Source organism: Trachurus trachurus (assembly GCF_905171665.1).
Source record: "Trachurus trachurus genome assembly, chromosome: 17".
Lineage (NCBI taxonomy): Eukaryota > Metazoa > Chordata > Actinopteri > Carangiformes > Carangidae > Trachurus > Trachurus trachurus.
The window spans coordinates 27,425,313-27,450,295 of record NC_139900.1 but is presented as its reverse complement, the minus strand read 5'-3'; the positions used below and the strand labels follow the sequence as shown (position 1 = coordinate 27,450,295).

Sequence of the window (24,983 nt, the reverse complement as noted above, 5' to 3'; positions counted from 1 at the left end):
GGGGCGAAGTTCAGCACAAGTGTTACAAAATGTCAAATTAGTGAATTAGCGACAGCTCATCTGGCTCACAGCCTGGATAGTGAATGATACTTTGATGCTATGAATCTGGCGACAAGTTCTGCATTGCATATTATATTGTAATATTGTATATATTATGACTATATTCCAGTGTGATGCTCTGTTATGAATTGCTACCACACACTACAGCGGCTTGGAAAAACGTAAAACGACGAATTTAATGCTCTTCTTTTCATTTTTTTGGTATGTATTTCCTTTATTTGCATAATTTACCAGTTGTCACACTAGTGCCTTTATATTTACTGTCTGTGTGTCATTTTCCCACTAGTTACATGAACTACTGATGTTGTGTGTTTTTTGGCTGTGTGACTATTCAGCTATTGTATTATACTGTTTAATATCAGGCCTGTTCATGAGGCTTTATGTGTTTTGTGACTATATTTGCTCAACATTATCTTAAGCCTCAGCTGGTATGTCAAGAGGTATTTCTTTTTGCAATAAATAAAATATTAAATATAATAAGTTAGAAACTAGTCACTTATTACTTAGTTAATTAGTGGGTACTTTTCTTTTAGGAAAACCATCAATTTTCTAGCCATTAATCTGTTCAGACAAACGGTCATAACCATTTATGATTGTGAACCCTCACTTTGCCTCTTATTGTGGCCTTACTGTATGTGTATGTGTGCGTGTGAGTGTGGTTGTGCGTATTTGTGTGCGTTAGCGCGTGTGTTTTTGTGTGACTTCAGGCATCATCATGTGATAACACAGAACATTACTGTGATCTCTTTTTTCTTTCTCCTCACTCCTTCACTGCAAACAAACCCACAAACAAACCCACAAACACACACACACACACACGATCTGGGAATGTTCCTTCAGGCTAAACCAGTGTCATGCATGTCACATTAGCTGTGAAAGAAGCTCTCTGTCCTGTGATCTCTCACCACCCCTCCTTGACTTATCTCTTCATCCGCTTTCCCTACTTTCACTCTCTTCTTTTTATGTCTGTTTTGCTTGTTTTCTTATAGATTTTCGAGGTTTTCTCTTTGCTTTACCCTTGTTTCCCTATCCCCTACCTATCTCGCTGCATTCCTGCCTCTATGCCACCCCATAACCCCTCTGCCTCTGTTCAAATGTTTCAGTATGGTTTCAAACAATTCAGTGCGGTTTGACATTAAATCAAACCCACCGGTGGTGTAAGCAGCCCTAACTGAAGGAAATCACATTCAGTACATTCCTCCCTAAATTATCTCCTTTTCTACTCCCAACCGAGACTGAACTGATGTATCAGTTTGTGGATACTGGCACTGACCCTCCATTGGTACGGTAGGCTACATAAAGTTTGCTGTGGCTAAAATCATCAGTCACAGAAAGTTGCAAAGGAAGTGAATGTTGTTCTGTGAGTTACTTACTGTTTATATCAAAGCACAATTAGCTCAGTGTTGATTTAGTATCTTGTAAATTAAATTAAAAAATCTTTTGCCCTCACATGTGTGATTTACAGTTATTGAGGTGTAGTCTACTGCTAACACTGAAATGAGTCAGTGGGTTAACCTGTGTCAAAGCTGTTTTATGTTGTGGCTTCTCCCTGGGAGCAAATGGTAGTGACTGTCGCTTGACATGAGCTTCAGCCATCGGTAGTCTACATAATTCACCATCTGACCAGTAGCTACTTCTGCAGGTCAGATCATCAGAGGTTGCAGTGAGCCATTATGAAGTGAGGCCGGAACTGGCTGATTAGTGCGCTAACTTCATTAGAAGAGAATATGTGATGGAGGCGGGAGTTAATGTGTTACTTTTCACCACTACAGACAGCTCTTTTGTGAGTGAAGGAATGCAGATTAAACACACAATATATCTTCAATATAATAAAATATACAATAAAATAGGCCTAGTGATAATTAAAGAGCCATTTAAGAGCTAGTAGTAAGTTAGATTATTGCTATCCAGCCAACATCAGTGTTACTTCCTACCCTGGGGAGGGTTTCATCAGTTAGAGGTTATAATAAGGTCCTCTGAGCTCAGGGTAGAATCAGAAAGTGAGGATTGTCCAGGTCACAGCCGCTGCATAGCTGCTAACTTCACAAAAACACAACACTTAGCCTACTAATAAGTCCCTTAAAGAGGACATATTATACAAATATCACTTTTTTGAAGGCTCTTTAACATATATCTGGGTGTTTGTCTTGCCTTCCGGCCCCCAAAATGTGAAAATTGACAAAAAAAAATCTGTAATGTGCAGGCTCCCTAGGTTGAAATCCACATGGTTTTACGAGTGGTTCCCTCAGTTGTCTTTCAGTGATGTAACTAGGTTTCGAATTTGTATAATACCACCTCTACCTGGTACCAGTAGAAGGGGCGGGGCAAGCAGTGGTTCATTTGCATTTAAAGGGACAGGCACTGAAACCAGCCGTTCTGAACAGGGCTGTTTTGAGAGGATGAAAAGAGCTGTGATGTTTGATCCTTGGGGGATTTTGACCAAACAGACATGTCTTTAAGACACCTGGGTACTATTTTAATTTGTGGAGGAGGGGCAGAATATGTTTCCTTTAATATAACAGTTTGACACAAAATGTATAAGTATTGTGCTTGCTTTCTTGGTGCGAGATTAGCTGGTTAGCTTAGCATACAGACTGAATTAAAAGTTAGCGGGAGGCATCAAAATCTAAATGAATGACCCCCTGGAAGACGAGAAGATGCATCTCAAGGGGTTATCCCTTAATAAATTTGAAATGAATGAAAATGATATAGACTGCCGGGTTTAGCTAACCTGGGTCTGTAGCCTACTAAGGTAAAAATAGTGTTACTGTTACAGTCCAAGTGTTAGTGAGATTTAAAGCCGATATAAGGAACTCTCAACTATTTCCCAAAATGTCAAACTTAATATTGTGTGTAAATATAGGCAATTTATCCGTTCCATCTTATTTGCAGCAGTTACTACCTACACAATTAACGGAGGACAGCAGTAAAACTCCTCATGGTTCACTCACAACTAACATAATACTACAGTGCACTATTGTAGAGTTAATGTCACTTTTTATTGGTATTAGGGGCCAGAAAATTAAGATAAAACTCAAAGCAGATGGATGCCAAAAGGTTAATGAGAGAGAAAGTGCTCCATTTAGTATTAAAAACTACTCTTAAGTTTAAACCTTTGATAGATTCATCATGTTAGCTTGGCTGAGAGGTTTCTTTCTCTCAACAAACACTGTCAACTCATTTTTTATTAACTCCACTGAACTCTGGAAGGAACTCTGAGGCTTTATGTCCTTCTCATTACACACACTGTTTCACAACGTATGGAAACACACACGCATGCAGCGCATTTGGACGTCAAACATAGACCACAACAGACGCAGTCATCTACAGTATCAACACAGTTCATCTCCTCACAGTTTTAGAAGCCAGCAGTAACTGCTGGAGCCTGGCTGGACTGGAAGGTTGATAATTTGGGGTCTGGGTCTACTGGGTTGGGGTGTGAACGGACCTGGTTTGGCTTTTCTTTGCTCTCCCTCTCCAAACATTCTTTCACATTTTTCTATCCTTCCCATGCGCCTTTTTGCATATTTACACAGCATGTCCAGAAAGGCTGTGCCAGCAAACTGCATTCAAAAACAACTTGGAGCATTTATATGAGCATGATGTTTTGCTTAACTTTCAGTATTTGCTCTTTTCCTTAAGCTTTCGGTGCACACTGTGCTGTCATGCACAGCATTCAAGTTGACATATAGCTGTTTCTGTTATCCAATATACCTTCTTCTATTTTCTTTGGCTGTCACTCTTCTCTTTGATCTCATCTGAATACACTGCATCTGACAGAAATTCAATAATTAAAGACCATATGTGTGTAAGCCTCGCTGGCTTGTTTCTTCGTTTTTGGAATATTTATTCTAGATTGATAGCACGAGGAGGGGATCATTCACATAACATAGCACAGCTCTGACTAACATTTGGGAAGCACAAAGAAAATACGCTTTCATAATGAGTGTAAAAGTGTGTCTGTGTTCTGTCTGTGTCATTCATCCATGGGAATGCATCGAGGGTAAAATGCTGAACCAAGCTCAAACTATAAGACCTTTATACACTGTCCATGAGAATACATAAGACAAAGGTATGTGAGCTGGAGTCCCTGTATCAATGCATGTGTGAGTGTGTCCATTTGCCTTTGAGTGTGCACACAAACTCCTCTCTGCATTTTTGTCTAATCCCATGTGCTGTTTTTGGTCACACATCATTGATTTTGCACTTAATGGAATGGTTGATAAATGTAAGAAATATGCGACTCATCACTTACTTTCACAGATGTACATATATCACACACTTGAACACATGCATAGACAACACACAGCCACACACACACCCACACACACACCCACTCAAGCAACAGAGGCAGCAGAAGGTAAGCAGATGAGGCCAGCAGAAGGAATTCATCAGACTGACGAACCACAGGCTCTGCAGCACCCCCCCCCCCACCCACCCACCCACCCAGTCCTACACGAGGAGGCATTCAAACTTGTCACAGTTCGACACCGTTAGTGTACCACCTATTTATTGCTTGTCTGACAATGTGATGACAAATCTATACAGGCCAAGGGAACAAGACAAACAGTGATTTAGTAGCCACAACCACGCGTGGCGTACAGGGAGGTCAGAGCCAAATACCTTTACACCAGGAGGTGAATGTCCAGCTATGTGGAGTTTGTCTTAGAGGTGAAAATGTGCAAAAATAAAGCTTTACTCATACAGTAGAACGGACACATTATTAGAGTGGCAAACAAAGATCATAGTTGTTATTCTATTTTCATTATAAATTAACCTGCCAATTATTTTCTGAGATAATTATTTCCTCCATAATGTCAAAAAAAGGTGAGAAAGGTCTACAGAGCCGGAGTTGATCATCTCAAATTCCTCGTTTTACCTGACTCAAAGATATTAGCAAACTACTATAGACAGCTATGATAACAACCACATGTTTGTATTTCATAAGCTAGCCAAGGTATAATAAATATAAAGCTAAGGAATTATCAAATTAAACTGACTTTAGGATGAGAGTCAGAAAAAAAAAGGCTGCAAGACATTTCTTCCCTCAGCCACAAGAAAATTTACAATCCCCTCCCATGTTGTCTTCACCCTCTCCCCCCTCTAAGAATTTATGGACAATCCCTAATCGTTTCGGCTTTACCCAGTATGCATGTGAATTACTTGCCTGACTGGTCCCTGGGGGAATTTACATTATGGTATTTTAATTAAAAAAAAAACTGACTTCTGTACCTGGTTTCAAACAATGAATAAAAACAAATTTAACAGCATTATGACTTCTTTTGTGGTTATCGCGTGAATCAAAACAGATTTTATCTTAAATGAGATTACTCTTCAATAACAACTCCACTCATCTCCCACACACACACACACACACACACACACACACACACACACACACACACACACACACACACACACACACACACACACACACACACACACACACACACACACACACACACACACACACACACACACACACACACACACACACACATATTGTTACAATCAAACCTTGCCCTCTGCTACTTAATAAAAACATTGTGGGAGTTAACCTTATTTTTGAGCCAAACCAGCACATTCTTGAAGTTGTCTGCTATTTCAAAAGAGAGGAAAAAAGAGAAACCAAGGGCCAAAGGGGATTTTTGATTTATTTTGTCTTATCAGTCCAACTCCACCTCCCGATGTGGAATGTATATGGTTCACATAAAAGGTAAAATAATCTAATAAAAAAATGCGGCTGCTCCTTGGACACGTTTCAAAGATGCATAGTCTTCCAAACCCAACTCATAAATTTGACTCTACAACATTTATGAATATAACACTATTCCAAGATAGATGTGCCTATCTTGTAATATTAAACATGACCTTGTACTCATAGATCATCTCACACAGATCATCTCTTAGTGATAAAATACTGTGTACACACAGACACAGACATATAAAACTTACAACAATTTCCACGTATGTATTTGTTGAAATATGATGCATAATAAGCTAGTTCCTCTTCAATGAAAACCACAGATGCTGCAGTAGCTAATGCACCCACTGGAGCAGCAGCAGTATGTGGAGATCAGTGCTTTCTGGTAGCATGTACAAGACCCCTGAGAGTCCCTGGACAATACTCCAGATAAACTGTCATTTAGGCTTCTCTTAATCTATTTTTAAAAGGAGACAGGGGAGGTCAATTAGAGTTTGGATTGGTTTTGTTGTTAAGGGTGTTGGTGCAGAGTTTTGCCACTAGGGAGCATCAGGGACTGGATAAAGGACAAACTTGTACTCTACTTTGTGTGTCTATGTGCCCGCGTACCTGTCTGTAAGCATATACTGTCTTTCTAATATATACTGTCTCCACATACATTTATAGTCTTAAATGTTCACAATTATTAAGTGACAAATGGATCTTTATAATATGGAAAGTCCCATTCAGTGTAGTAGAAGCAGTCCTAATGTTTTATTATGACATTTAGTGAGATCATCCGACACATCCACTGGCTGTCCACCCTCATATAAACCACTGGGATGTTTGCAGATCGGCTGTTTGCCTCTGTGCTGCTTTACATTGCAAATACGCCCGTGTTTACATTTGCTCCACACTGACAATGGTCACTATGGGTTACCTTGACTCACAACACAGGTAACCAATCAGAACTCACAGGGGGGGCAGTTCTCTGGAAAGGAGAAGAGGAAGCAAGAACTGACAAGGACTGAGGGCAACAAGCTAAAAAAAAAAATCAACACGATCCACGCTGATCTTAAGTCCGTGTGGCACTTCCCCTGGTGACTGGAAATCTGCAAGAGGAAACTGATCCCAGGTCAGGTCTGTAAACACATGAAGGTTTTGTGTTTGCCAGAAGGGATGAAAGCAATTTCCGTTGCTCTCGCGAATCCTCCAGGCAGTGGCTGCTTGGCCACATACAGACACATGCTGTAAACACAAGGTAAGCCTAAAGCTTTGTATTCCCTTTAGCAGACCCACTAATCTTTATGGAGGAAAATTACTTGATACAACAATACTGTTCGCTGTCCATGGAGTTGTGTGTTACATGACATGTGCTGAAGGGAAAGTGAAAGTATTTTTTCAGAGAGTGTGTGTTGAGTTTCTGAGCATGGCCGCCTGACACTTTTTACAGAAGCGCTAGAAAATGTTTTGTAAAAAAAAAAAACGTAGCTGTATGATTTACTATAAATGACATGTAAAACCACACACATGTACACTAGCATTGTTGTATAAACAGAGGTGCGTTGTGACCTACTCCATTCCCCGACTCCCAATCTCCCCCTTTCCGCCACACACACACACACACACACCATATTTCACTGTGTTCATTTAACAAGGCCTGGTTACCCCAAGCAACAAGAAGGGCTTATCAGTGCCTCCCTCACTTGCCATATACTGTTATCAGCCTGGCCTAGTTCACACACACACATACACACTCTCTGCCCCTTTCTGTCAAACACACCCGCGCCCGCTCTATCTCAGTCGCTGAGTCCCTGTCTCTCTCTCTCTCTCACACACACACACGCACGCAAACTGGGGAATGAATGTTATGGGGGCTTATCAGTGTCCTTAGGGGTCTGGCAGACACTTCACAGACTCAGATCCCAGTGCCAAGGCCACAGAGACAAACATATGTGACCAGAGTGCAGATGAACCAAGCCTCTATACTGTTAGAGAGTCTTGTATAGAAGCAGTGGGCTGCAGGGCAGCACTAACAATGAACATATGAAGTTCACAGCGGCTAAGGGTCGAAGAAAGTAAAAGATCAAAAATGGCAACATGTGACATTAATGATCCTGATGATTTTACAAAAAGTATCTCATAAGCATAATCTTAGGTCACCTCAGTTCAACTCTGCTTTATCAATACAACACCTTTTATTCAAACCACTGAAGTTAAAAAAAAGCAATGAAATGAAATAAACACAAGGGATAAAATGTGTGATAACCAGTGGCTATTGCTCCAAATTAGCCTGATTAAAAAGATATGTCTTGAGTTTCCTTTGAAACACCTATCCAGCTTGCTGTGGTGATATAGCAGCTTAGAGGCATAAAAACAGCAGCAGCCACTCTGGTACTTTTATGGGACACATCTGGAGCAATTTAAAAAAGGTGTGAAGGATCTTGGAGGGAAAGATCCCTGATGTAGAGAGGTCGAAGGTCATTTAAGCTTTTACACGCAAATGAAAGACCTTTAAAATCAGACAGGAAAGTGCTGGGTCAATAGAAGGGGGATAATGTGATTTATTTTCATTAGTTAGCTTTCTGACCACACATTTCTGGACTACTTAAGACTTTTTAGGTAATCCAATAAAAAGGGAATTACAACAGTCTAAACTACTAGTAATTAAAGTTTATTGAAAGAGATCTTTAATGACTTTGTTAGAACGAGAATTTAAATTTAAATCTGAAATTCATGAATCACTCCCAGGGTTGTGGTGTGTATTTCAGTCTGTGTGCTGAGACCAAACATTGCGTGCAGTTGCTTTGGCTCCTATTAGGAGACTCAATTTTTTCTCATTTAGTTTCTAAGAGTTTTAGCCCAACCACACATTGATGCCTGTGAGACGGGCAATAAGATAATGTAGTGCAACGGGGTCATTTGGTGAAACAGAACTGTGCCATTGTGACTCATTAGCACGAAAACGGTAATTCTATTACGCTCACAGCCACGAAAATAAGCATGGCAGCTCGCCTCGCCGTTCATCCAGAGCCAGACTTTCAGGTTGGGAAGTGGGAAGCAGCGAGGCCATTAGCTCATTACCCTGAACAAGCAACTTGACAAAGAAAACACAAACAAGTGAGTGTTGTTGGTGTATGAAGAAAAAATCACTTCTTGTTAGTTTATCTTCAAAAATGAGATTTACTGTCGATGAAACCCATCGCTGCTTGTTACGTAACAACTGATCATTTTCTGAGAAAATAGTTTGAAATTGTGAAATACAGACACATGTTCCAGAGCTCATGGTGATATCTTCAAACTGCTTCTTTGGCTCAAGCAAGCCAACTTGCAAATATTCACATCCTAGAAGCTGAAATCAGCCAATGTTGCTTAACTTTTTAAGACGCACACAAATGTTTTAAATCTATTTGGTTAATCAATCAACTGAAGGTTCGGCTATGATTTCAAAAAATCAGGTGTTGCATTTTACAGAAAAACTGGACCACTTCTCCTAAATCTTACAGTGCTTTGAAGAGTAAACTCCATCTCTCCCATGTCCTACATAAATCATTGAGTGCCAAATGACTGCACACATCATAGGAAGTGGAAAATGAGAGGGCCATTGCTGGCAGACATGTTGGCAGTGGTTTGGCACAGGAACTCAGGAAGCGGTGCCTCCTAACTGAGCTGTGCTTCCTGTGTGATAACTGACCCAAACATGTTGTGCCTCTATCACGCACACACACATAAAGACAAAAGAAGCTCACTCGCACTCTCCCTCTTGTTTGACAGCCGGGGTTTAGAAAATGAAAAACTATACCGAGGCTTTTCAGCCAAACTGAGGATTAATGGGATTAAAATGTAGGAGCTCTGTGATTAGAATTAACTCCTTGGAAGCAATTTGTTCACGCAGCGAGATTTGTTTGCATACAAAACCTAAACGCTGGCGTGATCTTGGACGGAAAGGAGCTGAAGGTAAGTGCAGGTGTGCCAACAGTTTTTAAATGTGACACTTGGGAGTGCGGAGGCTGCTACGCAACAGCAGGAGAAGAAGAGCGTGAATTGACTTTAACCTCAGAATAACTCAAACACGAAGGGGCAGAGGAGCAGAGACGGTTCGCAGACTAACAGAGAGGACTGAGACTGATTAAATGGAATTAACAGTGATGTGACAGCCAGAGGACGAGAGAGAGAGAGAGAGAGAGGAGGGGAAGAAAAACAAGTGCGGAGGAGAGGCGGCGAGGGGGAGTAACGGAGAGGAGTTTGTTTTGTAGCTTTGTTCTAAGGAGGCCACTTCACAGTCATGTTGTAAGGAATGTGCATGCAACGGCCCTAAAACCTTGAACGTTGCGCAAAGACATGATGTTTCGTGCTCAACTACCAGATGCCTCCCCCCTACTCCTACCACACACACGCACGCACGCACACACACACACACACGGCCCGTGCACACATTGCAGTGCAAACGCTTCCTTCCTGTTGCTGGTTTAGCCTCTTTTAGACACAAGATAAGAGCAAAAGAGTGAGATATATGAAAGAGGGAAGCACACTGTGCTGCTCTCTAGCTGCATATCTCAGATCAGAGTGACCAGTTCTTTATTTGAATGTCTTTGAATTTAAAAAAAAAAAGTCTCCTTGGCTGCAGCTGTGCTACTCTTTTGTGGGTGTTTTTTTGCTCTCACCTCACACATTTGCTCTTGTTCCTCCTTTCTATGGCAGGTTCAGGCCGACCACAGGACAGTTCAGCAGCCCCCACTTCCTCATCGAGACTCGAGGCAGAACGAGCGAACATGAGTTTCCTGTGACGCCTCTGTGTCTCTGGTCAATTCGTTTACTCACATCACTCTTCCACTGTCGAGTTGCCCTGCACAGAGAGAGAGAGACACTGGCCTTGTGTCGTCGCTTCGTAGAGGGGGAGCTCATCTGGTGGATCTACGCCGGCGGCCATCAGGCAGAAGCTGGGCCTGTTTTGGACACAAAAACACATCAGACCAGTTCAGACATTAAGTCTTCAGAGGGAAAACCGTGATGCTATTTTCACCCAGCTAGAGTGTATGTGTATGTGTGTGCATGTGTGACTGAGATATTCAGCAGCCATGCTCCAGCAGTCAGAGCTCATCTTTGACTTCGCCAGTGACCATAACATCTCACATGTGAGTAAATGTCTATTTGTGTGTAAAAATAATCTGACTTCATCTTTGAAACTGGACAAAACCATGCTCTGATGCAATCTCATCTGATTCCTTTGCGTGTCTGTGTGTTGCAGCTGGGGGGTCACTCAGATTACCCTGCGGTGATTGTAGAGCAGGTTCCTCATCCACACCTGCTCTCATATGCAGGTCTAGCGTGTGAACAGACACACACCGAGGAGGATCACCACCAGCAGCTGCTCAAAGGTCAGCACACACAATAAATACACACCACCCACACACACACACACACACACACACACATTTGTGCCCCAGTTACTGTCACATTCAGATTTCATGATAGGAGCTCACCTGGCGTCCACTAAGCTACTTCCATGCTAATGCTTTATTCAACAGTGTGACCTTTGGCTCTGTGAAGTTTTTATTGAAGTTTGACCAAATCACGAGTCACACTAATTATGTTATTTAAAAGTACATTAGGACAAAACCCAACATTACTGCCCTTTAATCCAACCAAACTTGAAATTGGCCAAATTTGTTTCTCCTCAACACGCAATAGTAACTGTAATACGCTTATTTCAGAAAGAAGTCGTATCAACTCCATAACTTATTGGAATTATTAATAACCTTAACTGGAAAAAAGATCTGGAACTTACCTGCTAGAATATATAGGCTAATTAGGCTAATAATAAGGTAAAATAACTATCTTTTAAAATAATTCACAGAATTTACCCATCTAAAGTTTTTTTTATTTAACAATGATTTAAAAAAGATATAGATTTAAACTGCTCTCTCTGTGTAGGACACCCTAAAGATGTTTTTCATTTTGGTCTTGCCCTTTCTCAACCAAATTATGGGAAGATATTTGCAACCTGATTTATTTTCCCTGTGCTTTGAACATAGGCTATATTGTTTGGCTTCACTGACAATCCATCTGCAAAAGAAAAACAATACTATAGGCTATCATCAATATGTTTATGCAGTTAGCCAAATGGCATATTCATAAGTCGTTAGGCCTACACTAATCAAAAACCACTTTCTTATCTTTGAAAATGAAGCCAAACAATATATCAAGTCTATTAAAAATCCATCAACATGAAAGCTATAAAAACGTTGAATTTATGTACACTTTACAATGTTTTTGTATTTTGTAAAAATGAGTCACACTGGCAGCCAGGTCACACCAAGTAGTAAAGCTTTGGTAAAAGGCGCCAGAGACCGCGCATGCGCACTCTCGCCCCCTCGCACATGGACCACCCTCCGCAAAAATTCAGGAAGTGAAACAAAACATTCCTGGCTCGTGCCTGGAAAAGGACAGTTAATTAATTAAATTAGGATGTAGACGTGGTCAACGCGGGCTACAGCACACATGCTTTAGCTTGTGTCCTCACCAGTGCTGGGAAGTAAAAGTAAGTCGCGCCGCTCTGGCCGGTTGTTTTTCCTCCGATGTGACTGTGTGCTTGCTGGGAGCAGATAAAGTTGGGCATGGCGGGGCTCGGTCCACGGAGCTAACGGAGCTGCAGCTGCTGCAGAGCGGCTCTCACAGTCACTCACCGACCGTGTACGGTGTGGTTACTGCTGTTTGACGGCAGCAGCCCACCTGCCGTGCTGCGGGTGTCACGGTTAGTCGGTGTGGCAGGTCGGCGGCTGCTTTTTTCTCGGCCACCGGAGGAGTTAAGTTAGTGTCCAGGACAAACAGCTGCTAGCTAGGGGATGTTTGTAGCCTCTCAGCCCGGTCACGGTGCACAGACATACACACTGAGAGTGTTGCGCGCTCAACTAATGTCTAATGGTTGAGCATCAAGTGTGGCTGGACTGAAAAAACTCATATGTGCCAACATTGTTTTCACTGAAGGTAAAAACGAAGTTAGGTGTTGGTGTTGTGTGTTTTACCTGTGTACTGACGCTCAGTGAGGGGGAGGAGCATGGGTGAAGATCCCCCGGGGGGGGGGGGTGGGGGGACATGTTTCTGAAAAACATGAATTGTCCCCCCCTGAATAAAAATACCCCAAATTATTCAAAATTGAACAAATGTATTTTCAGACTTCACATTCTTCTCATTTTAGATTCACATCTAAAAAGAAAAGATTGAAATAGTTGAACAAATTTGACAAATATATTTCTGACTACACAGACACTGATGACATCAGCAGGCGTTAAAAAAACGACCCCCTCAAATTTAGGGCTTCTTATTTTGATATCTATCCATATCAATTAATCATGCATTAAGTAGTCCCATACATTGGGAGAAAAGGAAGATGGGGAGAAGAATTGTGGATCTGGGAGGGTAGACATTACATACCCGAGACCCTTAAAATTATGATTTAGTAATATAACAGTTGAGTAAGCAGTGATTCGCGCTGTTGGCTGTTTGGGACAAATAACAAGAAAGGTAAGCACAATTAATGATTCCCTGTGCTGTACTTTTTGAATGATATGGCGAGCCTCTATGAAGTTGTGATTTATGGCGGCATGGTATGAGTTGCATATGGGCAAAAATCACTTTTGTGCCCCCCCCCCAATCCTGACATCGGATCTGCACCCCTGCTCATACTGTGTGTGCCACCATTGTTTCCATTGAAGGTGAAAACTAGGTTAGGTGTTGGTGTTGTGTGTTGACCTGTGTACTGACGCTCAGTGAGGGGGAGGAGGAGCAAACACCTTTGCTGTTTGGAGCCAGAATAAATAACTAATCGGATAGTTGCTTTGAGGGTCATTGAGGGGTCACTCTCCCCTAAAGAGACATGTTTCTGTCTTACCTAAAGTGCAGTGATACAGCACTGCAGTTACCCGAAGTACTTGGGTCATAATATGCATCTTTTTGTCTTTCAATAGACAGAATATATCAACTGCAAATTGGAAGAACGCACGGGACTCGCATGCATTTCCCACCAACCATCAGACCAGTGTCTGAAAAATCAAAATGTAAAACTAAAAGCAGTAGATATTAAAGGGGTAGTTCAATATTTTGGCAAATTCGCCTATTGCCATCATCCTTGTAGTCATAGGAGTGGGTTCATTACCTTTAATTATTGGTGCCTGTTGTTTTGAGATCTGCGGCGCAGAGACGCGAGCTTCTCAGCGAACACAATGGAGGTGAATGGTACATTTTCCCTGACCCTCATCTGAAGGCGGGCTTACACTGTACGATATTGCCACGATTTTGTCGTCCCAGGCGAGTCGCAGCATCATTTGCATAATCGTAGAGGGATCGCGGGGTCGTGAGACGCATAGTTAGTGAGGCTCTGCGTCACGTCCCGGCGTCCTAAAAACGAGTCGCCGACCTCCCGACAAATTTCTGACATGCCAGAAAATTTCTCGTCGTGACGGACAATGTATGGGGTCCTCCTACGTCACAATTCTGCACATACAACAAGTTTTTGCCATGACAGATTGTTTTAGCACAGAGCACAGAGCCTTTATGAACCTGAATGTGATGCTGAACGTCGTCAGATGGAGTTAGAACGGGCAGACAGAGAGAGGAGGGACAGGGAAGTGACAAGCTGAAGTTAGACCACAGCTGTAGAGAGACAGGGTGACCGGGTTGATGATCAGTAATGCAGCGCAGTCCGTGATGGAAGATCAGCCCGACAAATGTACACACACTGTCAGACAATTGAGACGATTATTTTTTCTTGCTGTTACAGTATAAAATAGCGAGCCTACACACCAGCCACGTCCACTGTGCTCTGGCTCAGCTGACCGGTGTGCAGATGGTAGTTAGATCTTCACATGTTGAACTCTTTTAAACAGGGTGCAGGCGAGAGAGAGAACTAGCGAGGCTCCTCTGACAGCTGCAGAGCTGCAGGTGAGCTACACGTCAGCTGGCTGGAGAGAGTAGCGCCGTTCTATTTATTTTATTTTATTTTTTCCAGCAGCACCGTCCTTGGAGGTGATGCACGCTGTCTGTCTGTGTGTTTGTCGGTCTGATCTTCCACCATGGACTCCGCTATAGGAACCAACATCAGGAACCAATGTCAATTTGAGGTTTACAATCGAGCAATTATAGAGCAGCACAAATCTCAGCGGCATCGCAGGGTAATCGTGGTGGAGAGCAATCGTAGAACGACGTGCAATTAGTGGGGGTCTGAGACTGATCTGAGACGTAGGACTGAAGAGGGAAGCTCATGCAGTTTGAGATGTGAACAGACGAATAGTCGTGCAGTGTAAGCCCGCCTTAACTCATCAAATACACAATCCAACAACTCCAAAACGCTCTGGAAGTTGTGACCTGCACATTCACCACGCTATGATATAATTATGTAACATTATATGACACATGAAGCAAATACACAGAACTACTTGCGCTTTTGAAATCACTCCGCCAAGCAGCCATGTCTGTGAAGTAGTTCCGGCTGCATTTGCCTCGAAAACAACTCTGTCTCGTAATGTTAGTTGAATATTTCATAGTGTGGTGAATGTGCAGGTCACAACTTCTTCTCCACAAGAGTGTTCTGGAGTTGTTGGATTGTGTATTTGATGAGTTAGATGAGGGACAGGGGATCTGTACCGTTCAACTCCATTGTATTCGCTGAGCAGCTTGCGTCATGCCCCGCGGATCTCAAAACAACATGCACCCTGCTAAAGGTAATGAACCTACTCCTATGACTTGCCAAAATGTTGAACTATCCCTTTTAATGTTGCTACTTCCGGTGCTGGTGGTACAATACAAACTCGACTGAACCTACTAGAAAAACCAAAATACATAAGCTAAACACAGTAACTGGATCACTGTGTCTCGTATGAACTCCTTTGTGCAGCTGCAGATCCAGCTCAGTCTCCGCTGTCTCAGTCAGCCGTACGATAGTATTGAACAATTCCAGGAAAGCCCATCCCACCCACTGAGGGGGGGCACAATGAATGGGTGCTTGAACCCATCTGATAAGGCTGTGGAGGTCTTTAGTGTCACACAACAAAGTACTAACTGCTGCTCTGGTGGTTGTAGATAGGTTGGTTATATGCTGGAGTTTTCAGACACCCACCACTTAAACGTCTGCCATTAGAGGACCTGCACTAAAACTAAGGTGACCTGAATTACATTTATAAAATCCTCTAATGACACAACATATGGGTAGATAATCGTAACATGGTACATTTCCTAGAGGATTAATGCAGACATTGTTTGCAGATGAAGTGACTGAACACAAATGTCTGTTTTTGGGCCAATGCAACTTTGAAGAAATGATGTTAAAGGGATAGTTCACCCAAAATTCAAATTTCACTCATTATCTACTCACCTTCATGTCAACTAAGAGCTGCGAATTTTCAGAGTCCTCCGTTCCTTCTCTGAGTTACAGGGGGGGGGTCCGCGCAGCAGTATTTGTCCTTATAATGGTTGTCAATGGATACCAACTTTCTTCGTCCAAAAAGACACACCAAAAAACATCCAAATACCTCCATGCTGCTCGTCTGTAATGTCCCTCTTGTATTGAAGCCCCGACATGAGAAATTGTTCAGAAAAAAATTAAATAAGTCTATATTTTAAGCTTGTTTGTAGCGGAAGCTCCCAGTGTCTCGGTTCACTGCTCTTCCTGTGTCAACAATTTCTCATGTCGGGGCTTCAATACAAGAGGGACATTACAGACGAGCAGTATGGAGGTATTTGGATGTTTTTTGGTGTGTCTTTTTGGACAGAGAAAGTTGGTATCCATTGACAACCATTATATGGACAAATACTGCTGCGCGGACCCCCACGTAACTAAGAGAAGGGACGGAGGACTCTGAAAATTCTCACAGCTCTTAGTCGACATGAGGGTGAGTAGATAATGGGTGAAATTTGAATTTTGGGTGAACTATCCCTTTAAAATGTTCAACAACAACAATTTGACTGGGTTGTTGCTGTTCATTACAAACATTTGCCAATGGAGATTTGACATAGTAGAGTGAGGTGCAGGAGTCTGAGACCACTTCCCTTCAGCAGATGAGCACAGGTGTCACTAATAACATTAACGAGGCGTTAGCTCTGTTCAAGTGACCCAGTAGCGGTGACGTGATACCAGGACCCTGAACCTGCAGCTCAGTACAATCCAGTCCTTATCCATTTTGTTCTTTACACCTGTGCTTTTCTGACTGTGACATGTCAAAATGTCTAGTCAGGGTTCCTACGCAAGTATGGAAAGTATGGAATTTGATTTTATACATTTTCCAGGTCTGGAAAAGTATGGAAAATGCAAACTATTGTATGGAAATGTATTTAATACTTATCTGGGTTTGGTCTTATCTGAAGTTATTTGGGTGAATTATTTTGTACACGCTATTGTATCTAGCTACAATCTCCTGGAAATTATTTGGTTACATAATAGCATACGCATTCAGAATAATGAAAACAAATGATTAATTGCATAATTTATTTACACGATGCACACATTTACTCTTATTTGACATTTTTTACAGAGAAATCTGGAAATTAGGGTCTGGAACAAGTATGGCATTTGGAAATTTCAAATGTGTAGGAACCCTGTGTAGTGGCTTATTCTCACACCGTGCTGGAGTCTTTTGAAAATAACATTTTAAAACCTGTGGCACCGCAAATAAAATTCTTCACTGATTCAATGGCAGGTGGGATGCACATGTAAGAAAAAAAAAGAAAAAGAAAAGAAAACTATTAACATGGCCAGATACCACAAGAGGAGATTTTTGTTTTCATATTTTGGGTGAACTGACCTTCTAGTCTGTTTCTCATATTTAATAATGTTCCTGTGCTTGCTGTGTGTTTGTGTGTGTGTGTGTTCCTCTGGTTTGTGCGGGCTGCAGTGGAGCCATGTGAAAGTGGAGAAGAGGAGACCATGGAGACGCTTGTTGCTGCCGACTCGCTTCTCAACATGGACTGTACTGACACGCTCTCCCTGGAACAACACTACTGTGAGTGCACACGCACTGACAGACACACACCTGAGTTAGCATTGGTCATATGCACACCAACAGTGTGTCCCCCCCTCTGCTTTTTGATGTAGGACATGTTTGGCTGTGTGATGTTATTTTTAGACATGATGGCCACAGTGCTGTTCTCTTTCATTACATCTGTTTATGCCCCCTGCAGCCCAGACCTTCTTACCATCACTGGGTGATGTCATCACTGCTCCTGTTACCCAGGTGACTGTGTCAGCAGAAGGGATTGTGGGACCTGTTGACCAGTCACAGTGGCACTCGTTGCACACAGAGAAGCCTGTGGCACAGCTGCAGTCCAAAAAGAGAGGTCAGTCACATTATGTGTTTATTTTCTTATCTGAAAGTAAATTATAGATGGAATATTTTTTTGACAGTTTTTATTCTTCATCTACTTTTGCAGGTAGAAAAGCTCGACATCGGAGGGCAGAGTCTCCCACACCTGAAATTACAGTAAAAAAAGACAAATATAACAAAGGTATTACCAAACAAGAACATGAGTTAAGGCACTGTCACACATGTACCCCATTTCATAACATGTGAGGCACAGACAAAATAAATTAAATTGAGTGCACATCTTGCTCACATTCTGAAGGAGTTGCTGTAATTAAACACAATCTCACTATTTGAAGTATTAGGTGTACATTACCTGGCGAACGGTACGTACAACAGATCATTATCGAGTCAGTTGAAGATGATGTAAAAAGATCAAAATCAAATTAGCTAAATATGTCATTGATGAATCAGTCTCTTGCAAATAAATGAAAAACATGAATACATTTTTCACTATTTCCTGGGATTTTACGGATGAAGTGATTAATTGATTCATCCAGATAATAATCATCTGATTAATTAGTAATGAAAAAGATATAGGGACAGATAGACAGATGTTAAAAAATATTCATGCAAAGTGAATGAATAGTTGATTAATATGTAGTGAAATATGCATCAAAGCTAATTATATTAATTAATGCTGATGAGAATGTATTTGGCCACCATTACTCTATAGCAAATTGACACAAAACAAAGATTATATTTGATGGCTTTTATACTTAAAGGAGATATCAGTGAAATGTTTTTGTTAATATAAGTCCTAATTAGTCATATTTTCCGTCAGCAATCACTTACATAGAGTGTTTCGACCGGAACACGAGTCTCTCCGTCACTCTGCTCTGCTGTAACCCGAGGAGAAAACATTTCTTCTGGGATACAAGTGTTATCCAATGAGGAGAGAGAACGGCATGAAGGGCTGTGTGTGCAGCCAAGGGATGCGCGTGAATGTGGTGACGTAGCACGAGGACCAATTGATGCCTGACAAGGGCGGGGGCTGCTAACTCATGGTGCGTTCAAAGAAACTCGTACTTTGTGTTTTTCCTTCCTGTGAAGTCATACCAGTTCGATCTGGTACGAGTTCACGGGTCGGAAGTTACGAGTGGCCGTTATAGGGAACTTTCACAGACAACAGGATGGTAAAAACACGAGCTACGGGTTACCTGGAACGCTACCAAGTCGTAGTTGTGACTTGAAGCTGTAACTTACGGTTTCAAAAGCCTGCCTTAAACGCAGCATTAGCCGAAACGGCCGCGAAGCTGATATCTGCTTTAATGCACCTGTTTTTCATCAATTACCACTTTGTGAAATCTAGTGAGCATCCAATGTTATTTTTTATTTTACACTTTTACAGTGGATGACTTTCCCTCCAGCATCTCTGATGTTTAGCCCACATTTGATATAATATCTGAGCTCCTCCTATACTCATGAGTCTTTCTGCTGTATCAAAGAATATCGCAGGAGTCACCTGTGAAGTGTTTTGTATAATACTGAAGCTCAGTGAACTTCTTGAGGTAATGGGAACCTCAGTGATGTTTTATTTGTAAGCATTTCCACAAATTATTCACAAGTTTATGATTCCCCTGAAGATCCAAATCAGGCTGCCACTCTTTTGTGTTCCATTCTTTTCCCACTAGTATGTATTTTTGGGTTATTCCACAGTGAGGACGCATATGGCTGGTTTATGACAAGCTTTATGCATCATAGCACACACACAGTTGAGTAGGCAGCATGGGATTTTGAGTTTTATTTTCCAACTGTTCTGATAAAAAGGTAATTAGACAATAACGTGCAGCCAGCCTCTTTTCTATGGTTGCCCACTCTAAGTCTGGATCAACTCTAACCCAATGTTTAGTTAGTTTGATTATCTCGAAAGATTATACACCCTGACATCCGGTAATGCTCATCTTCCTTTGTCCCTGTCCATACACATCCTACTCATTTTGATTCTGGGCTTCGTTTTATCTCATTGAAAATCACTGATAATGTTATTGTCCTGCCAATAAATCAAATCAGAGATCTTCAGAGGAAGCAACAGAGAGATAATTAGATTGAGGTGTAACTACAATTTTGACTTCATTCATTTTACCCAAAAGTGGTCAGTGCTCCCCATGTTTTTTTAATAGCTGGTTTTATCTAGTGGGTCATGGTTTAAAGAAATTGATGGAGATGCAGTTTAACCCTTAGATGCATGATTCCAGCTGGCGCTCATTTATAATTGAATTGAGACATTAGACTTGAATCACAGGGTTTTGACAATGACACTTCAAATCAATCTCATAATCCTCAGCGATGCAGCCTGGGAGAGAACAAGAAGCTTTTCACAGCTCTGACTCAAAGCACCTTCACATGCACCAGGTGCCAAGTGTCACGTGGGCCTGTGGTTCTTTCTGTTAATATACTGCCATGTCTAAATAAAGCCATCAAGGACATGAATGTCAAAGACACCAGTGTTGAAAGGACAAAAAGGCAGCATTTAAACAGATAAATGAACACAGCAATGTAACAAATACCATGTCTGAAAGGGGCTTTGGATGGCTCACAGGGGATCAGTCACTGTTATGCAGCTTTTTCAAAAGTAATTTCCCATGTTGTGTCCTTGTCTTTCCTTCTCTATAATATTTCCTGTGTTTGTGCTTCAGGAGGAAACACCCTGTACCTGTGGCAGTTCCTCATGGAGTTGTTGCAGGACCGACAGGTTTGCCCCCGCTACATCAAATGGACTAATCCCCACGCAGGGATATTCAAACTGGTCAACTCTAAAGCAGTGGCTAAACTCTGGGGCAAACACAAGAACAAGCCAGACATGAATTATGAGACAATGGGCAGAGCACTCAGGTACACAACACTCAGAAACACTTATTATGAAAATCATAACACATTCATAAGCTTCCTGCTCTTATCCTTTGTTGGAGGCAGATCCGGGCGTTGTTTCCCAATAATGATTGAGCATTTCTGTGAAGATTAAACAGTAAAATGTTGACATGTGTTCCTCAAAGCACAACTTCACAAAAGGCACATGTGCATGTTGTTAATGCTGGATTTCTGTGGTGCTGAAGAGAATCTTGAACAACACTTTAATGTGATGTGGCTCTTTTTAACTGCCTGTAATATAATGATAGATATTAAAAACACATCAGTAAAGCACAACACACTGCCAGCTGCATTCATACATGTACTGTCTTTTATGAAAGACAGAATTATAAAGTGCTTTTAAATGAATAAATAAAATGAGAACATCTTTCATCACAACATCGCTCAGCGTCAGTGCTGTAATTATTGCTTTTGGCAGAAGTTTGGCAGATATGAATGAGGTAAATAAGTAGTCAGTAGATATGTAATATATGGATGATCTGACACAGATGAATAATTGCTCAGTTAATGTGCATGTTTTTCTGTGTTATGTTTGTGGGCATTTTGTCTTTTTTATTTTAAATGTGTCATGACAGAAGTGAAAACCAAGAAAAGGAGGAAAAAACAGCAAATGCAAGCTTTTATTGTTTTCCTCCTTTTCAAAAGCAAACATGTAGGTTTAAGTCCCTCCTGTGAGTTTGGAAGCTCCTTAAGACGCTCCTGATTCGCCTTCTCCACAGTTTCTTAAGCCTGAGAGGGTTTTGAAAGATTTTTCAATCATCTCAGGGAAACAGGGTTATGAGTAGGTGACGAGGTGTCTAGTAACTCTGACCAAATGCGATGCTTGGTTTGTGTTTGTTAATGTTGCATGTTGTCTCATGCAGGTACTACTACCAGAGGGGGATTCTGAACAAGGTCGAGGGCCAGAGACTCGTCTACCAGTTCACCTCTCTGCCCAAAGACATGATCTACATCACAGACGGAGACGGCGCCAAAGAAGAAGACGACGACGATCACGACGACAACAGCTGCAACGACGAAGGCGCGAGCGACGACTCCGACGACAGCACGATATCCTCCAGCGACCGGTCGGTTGAGGACGAAGACGCCCACCCGCCGCAGAAGAAGATGTCGCCGTTCACCCCTGTCCGAGCCCCGGCCCCCCAGCGGACCAGACCGGCCCCCCGGCCCCCGGGCCAGCGCGACACCGTCCTGCGGCCGGCCAGCACCAGCCTGATCCAGGAGCAGCATCTGCCCATCGTGTCCGCCGAGATGCTGCGGACCCTCCAGAACCTGGAGAAGGTCCAGTCCCTGCAGCCCACGGGTCACGCCTCGGTCTTCAAAACGGCTCAGCTGCTGGGGAGTCTGTACGAGAGACAGGACCACGCCGCCGTCCAGGCCGTGGACAGCGAGGACGCGCAAGATCAGAAGTCACACGGAGGCCAGAAAACTCCTCAAGTAGAGACTCCACATCTGGTGCCTCTGACCAGCTCTGACCAGTAGAACAGACCGCTCCACCACCACACACTTCACACACTCCACTGACTCAGGACCAGTTACAGAGCCGCACTTTGCTGCAGCAATGTCGACACACCAGGGCCTTTATTTCCAAAGTGTGTAAAACTGGGATTATTGATCTAGGCTTATTTTGATATTTTAGATTTTTTTTTTTTTTTTTTAAGTTGGTAACAAATGTAATTCTAGATCAGTCCTTCCTTACTGACATCCGAGTTGGGAGGAAATTGGCAGGAACCAAAACGAACGGCATTGAGCAGTTTATGTTCTAAGGAGACAGGCAGCCTATTAAACTCCTTTATTTCAGCCTTCTGTTGTTTTCTGTAACTGTTAATTATACGTAACAGTGAAACACCAAAGACAGACATGCACTGGAATCCACAGCCTCTCTGCACCTCCTGCAGACACACCCGCCGCTTGCACCTCAGCTCCAGTGTCTTGGACCTAATTACCTGATGAGGACACTGTGCCCTCCTTCTCTGTCTTTACTTATGCTCTATTTTATTTTATTTTATTTTTTTTTTTTATTGTCACATGCTGAAACATTCCTCTGGCTCGATGCACTAATGCTTACCCCTGCTGTAAGTTTCTTCTCTTAAGTGCCTGGAGATCTTAGACCTATCCTGTCCCTGTTTCCACTGTCCTTGGTGATCATGAGGTTATTGAGGGAAAACATTCCATATTATTATTATTATTTCTATTTTTTAAGATTACTGAATTATTATGTTTGTATTATGAAATGTTGAAAACAAGGGATCACTGTATTTCTAGAATAGGAATTTAGCACTGCTGCTGTTTATAGCTGAAGTATGTACAGTGGACCTGCCTTTGTTGACAATCACCAGTGAAATGGTCTCATAGCCTTATACTTCAGCCTCCTTCAGAGTAGCCTTTCTGCAATGCACATGTTCTGTTTAGTTACTACACGTACGTATATACAGTTAAATGCTTATATGGACCTCTGAAGCATATCTTTGTGTATTGTGCGTCATATTCTGTATGTTTGTGAACATGCTTGACTTTGTGCCTTGTTGCCATTTTCTCCCTCAGGTTTATAAACATTTATTTTGCTGCACAGATTATACTCTATGCAAAAGAGTAAAACAGCTGGCCGTTTATAATGAAGTAATGCTAAGTTCTTTGTTTTCTCTTCAGTTGATCTCGGTTTAGTCTCGCAAAGGCCAGCTGATAAAGTTCCACCTGACTTACAATGAAAACTGAGCTGGTGAGATTCAGACTGGGATCTGTGAGGCTAAACCTGGTTATGAGATGTTTGTAACGGTGCCTTTGCTCCCCCAGGAAACCCCCCTATGCAAAACTGTTTTCACTTTATTACTGTGTTAAACATTTATTTTGAAATCCCCTCACTTTGCTTTATCTGGAAGATATTGTAAGTTTTACTGGTATGGATTTGTAAGCTTGTAGCAGAGGGAGAGGTGGAGTTTCTGTTGCTTTTTGTAACTGTGTTTGCTTTCATGCAGTACCGAGGTGTTTAAAAGATTATGGTAAATAAAAAAAAAAGAACTAATTTTGTCATCATCTGTTTGGAGTTCACCCCTGCTCACTTATTCACCCACATCAGAGTGGGATACCGTATACAATATTTCCACTGTATTTAAGTGATATATTTTCTAGTTCCTCTAGAAATTGAGATTTTACATGCAAGACTTTAGTTTGGGATCAATAAAGTTTATTCAATTCACATAATAAAATACACTGCATTGATCCGAGCGGAACTTTCTAACATTTTACAAATTAGTATAAGGAATGACCCACTGATCTTTGTTCTTGGAGTGCTTCCCTGTGACTTTTTATGTAAAGAAAAAATGTACCTACTCAAAGTCCTCATAATGGTGGCAAAGATGATAACTATGTCCTGGTGTAAGCCATTACCCCCCTACCGTTGATCAATGGAAAGAACGACTTCTCAGGGTATACACAATGGAAAAAATAACAGCAAAGCTCAACCTTGACATGGCCTTATTCAAGAGGAGGTGGAAGCACTAATTACTTACTTTGGACTAACATTACAGGACACCTAGATGATTCAGCATCATATTAGTCTCGCTCGCCAGACCCTCCTCCAGAGAAGAAGCATCATATACCTACAGGCCTGGACCCTCAAAAGTAAAAGGGTGTATTTCCGTTTTTGTTATGATTTCATTTCATAAGTATCAATCACCATGGAAATTCTACTCAATTTGACTTCTACATAATTATCAATATTTTTATTATCTATTCAATCATTTATTTTCTTTCAGACCTCCAACACTGTCATAAGAATATGGAACCACCTTGCCCGATAGGTTCTCTGTTCATGCTGTTCCTATTTTTTGCCTTTTCTACTTTTTTACTCAGATATGGAACAAAAGAATTTAAAGCTTTTAACTTAACAAGAAAAAATCTGTAATAAAATAAAATACACTGCATTGTTTTGGCCGTGTCGATTACCTCAGATACTTGATATTGTTGATGATAATTTGCCACTATTATCAATTTAAATACAATTCAGACAGCTGTTACTC

At 41.7% G+C, this 24,983-nt stretch overlaps 1 protein-coding gene across 3 annotated transcripts; it reads left to right on the top strand.

Moving 5' to 3' along the window:
• The first annotated feature begins 6,780 nt into the window (after positions 1-6,780).
• On the top strand, positions 6,781-23,941 carry LOC311000479 (ETS-related transcription factor Elf-1-like). 3 transcript variants are annotated; one of them, XM_083991203.1, is made up of 8 exons: positions 6,781-7,004; positions 10,445-10,878; positions 10,992-11,121; positions 17,629-17,736; positions 17,915-18,070; positions 18,164-18,238; positions 20,733-20,928; positions 21,828-23,941. In XM_083991203.1, exons 2-8 carry the CDS (start codon positions 10,822-10,824, stop codon positions 22,444-22,446), a joined length of 1,341 nt encoding a protein of 446 aa, XP_083847329.1. In that variant the 5' UTR covers positions 6,781-7,004; positions 10,445-10,821; the 3' UTR covers positions 22,447-23,941. The 3 variants fall into 3 exon arrangements, with proteins under 3 accessions (XP_083847329.1, XP_083847330.1, XP_083847331.1); XM_083991204.1 differs by lacking the exon at positions 6,781-7,004 and adding an exon at positions 9,502-9,700; XM_083991205.1 differs by lacking the exons at positions 6,781-7,004; positions 10,445-10,878; positions 10,992-11,121 and adding an exon at positions 12,147-12,284.
• The last annotated feature ends 1,042 nt before the right edge of the window (positions 23,942-24,983 follow it).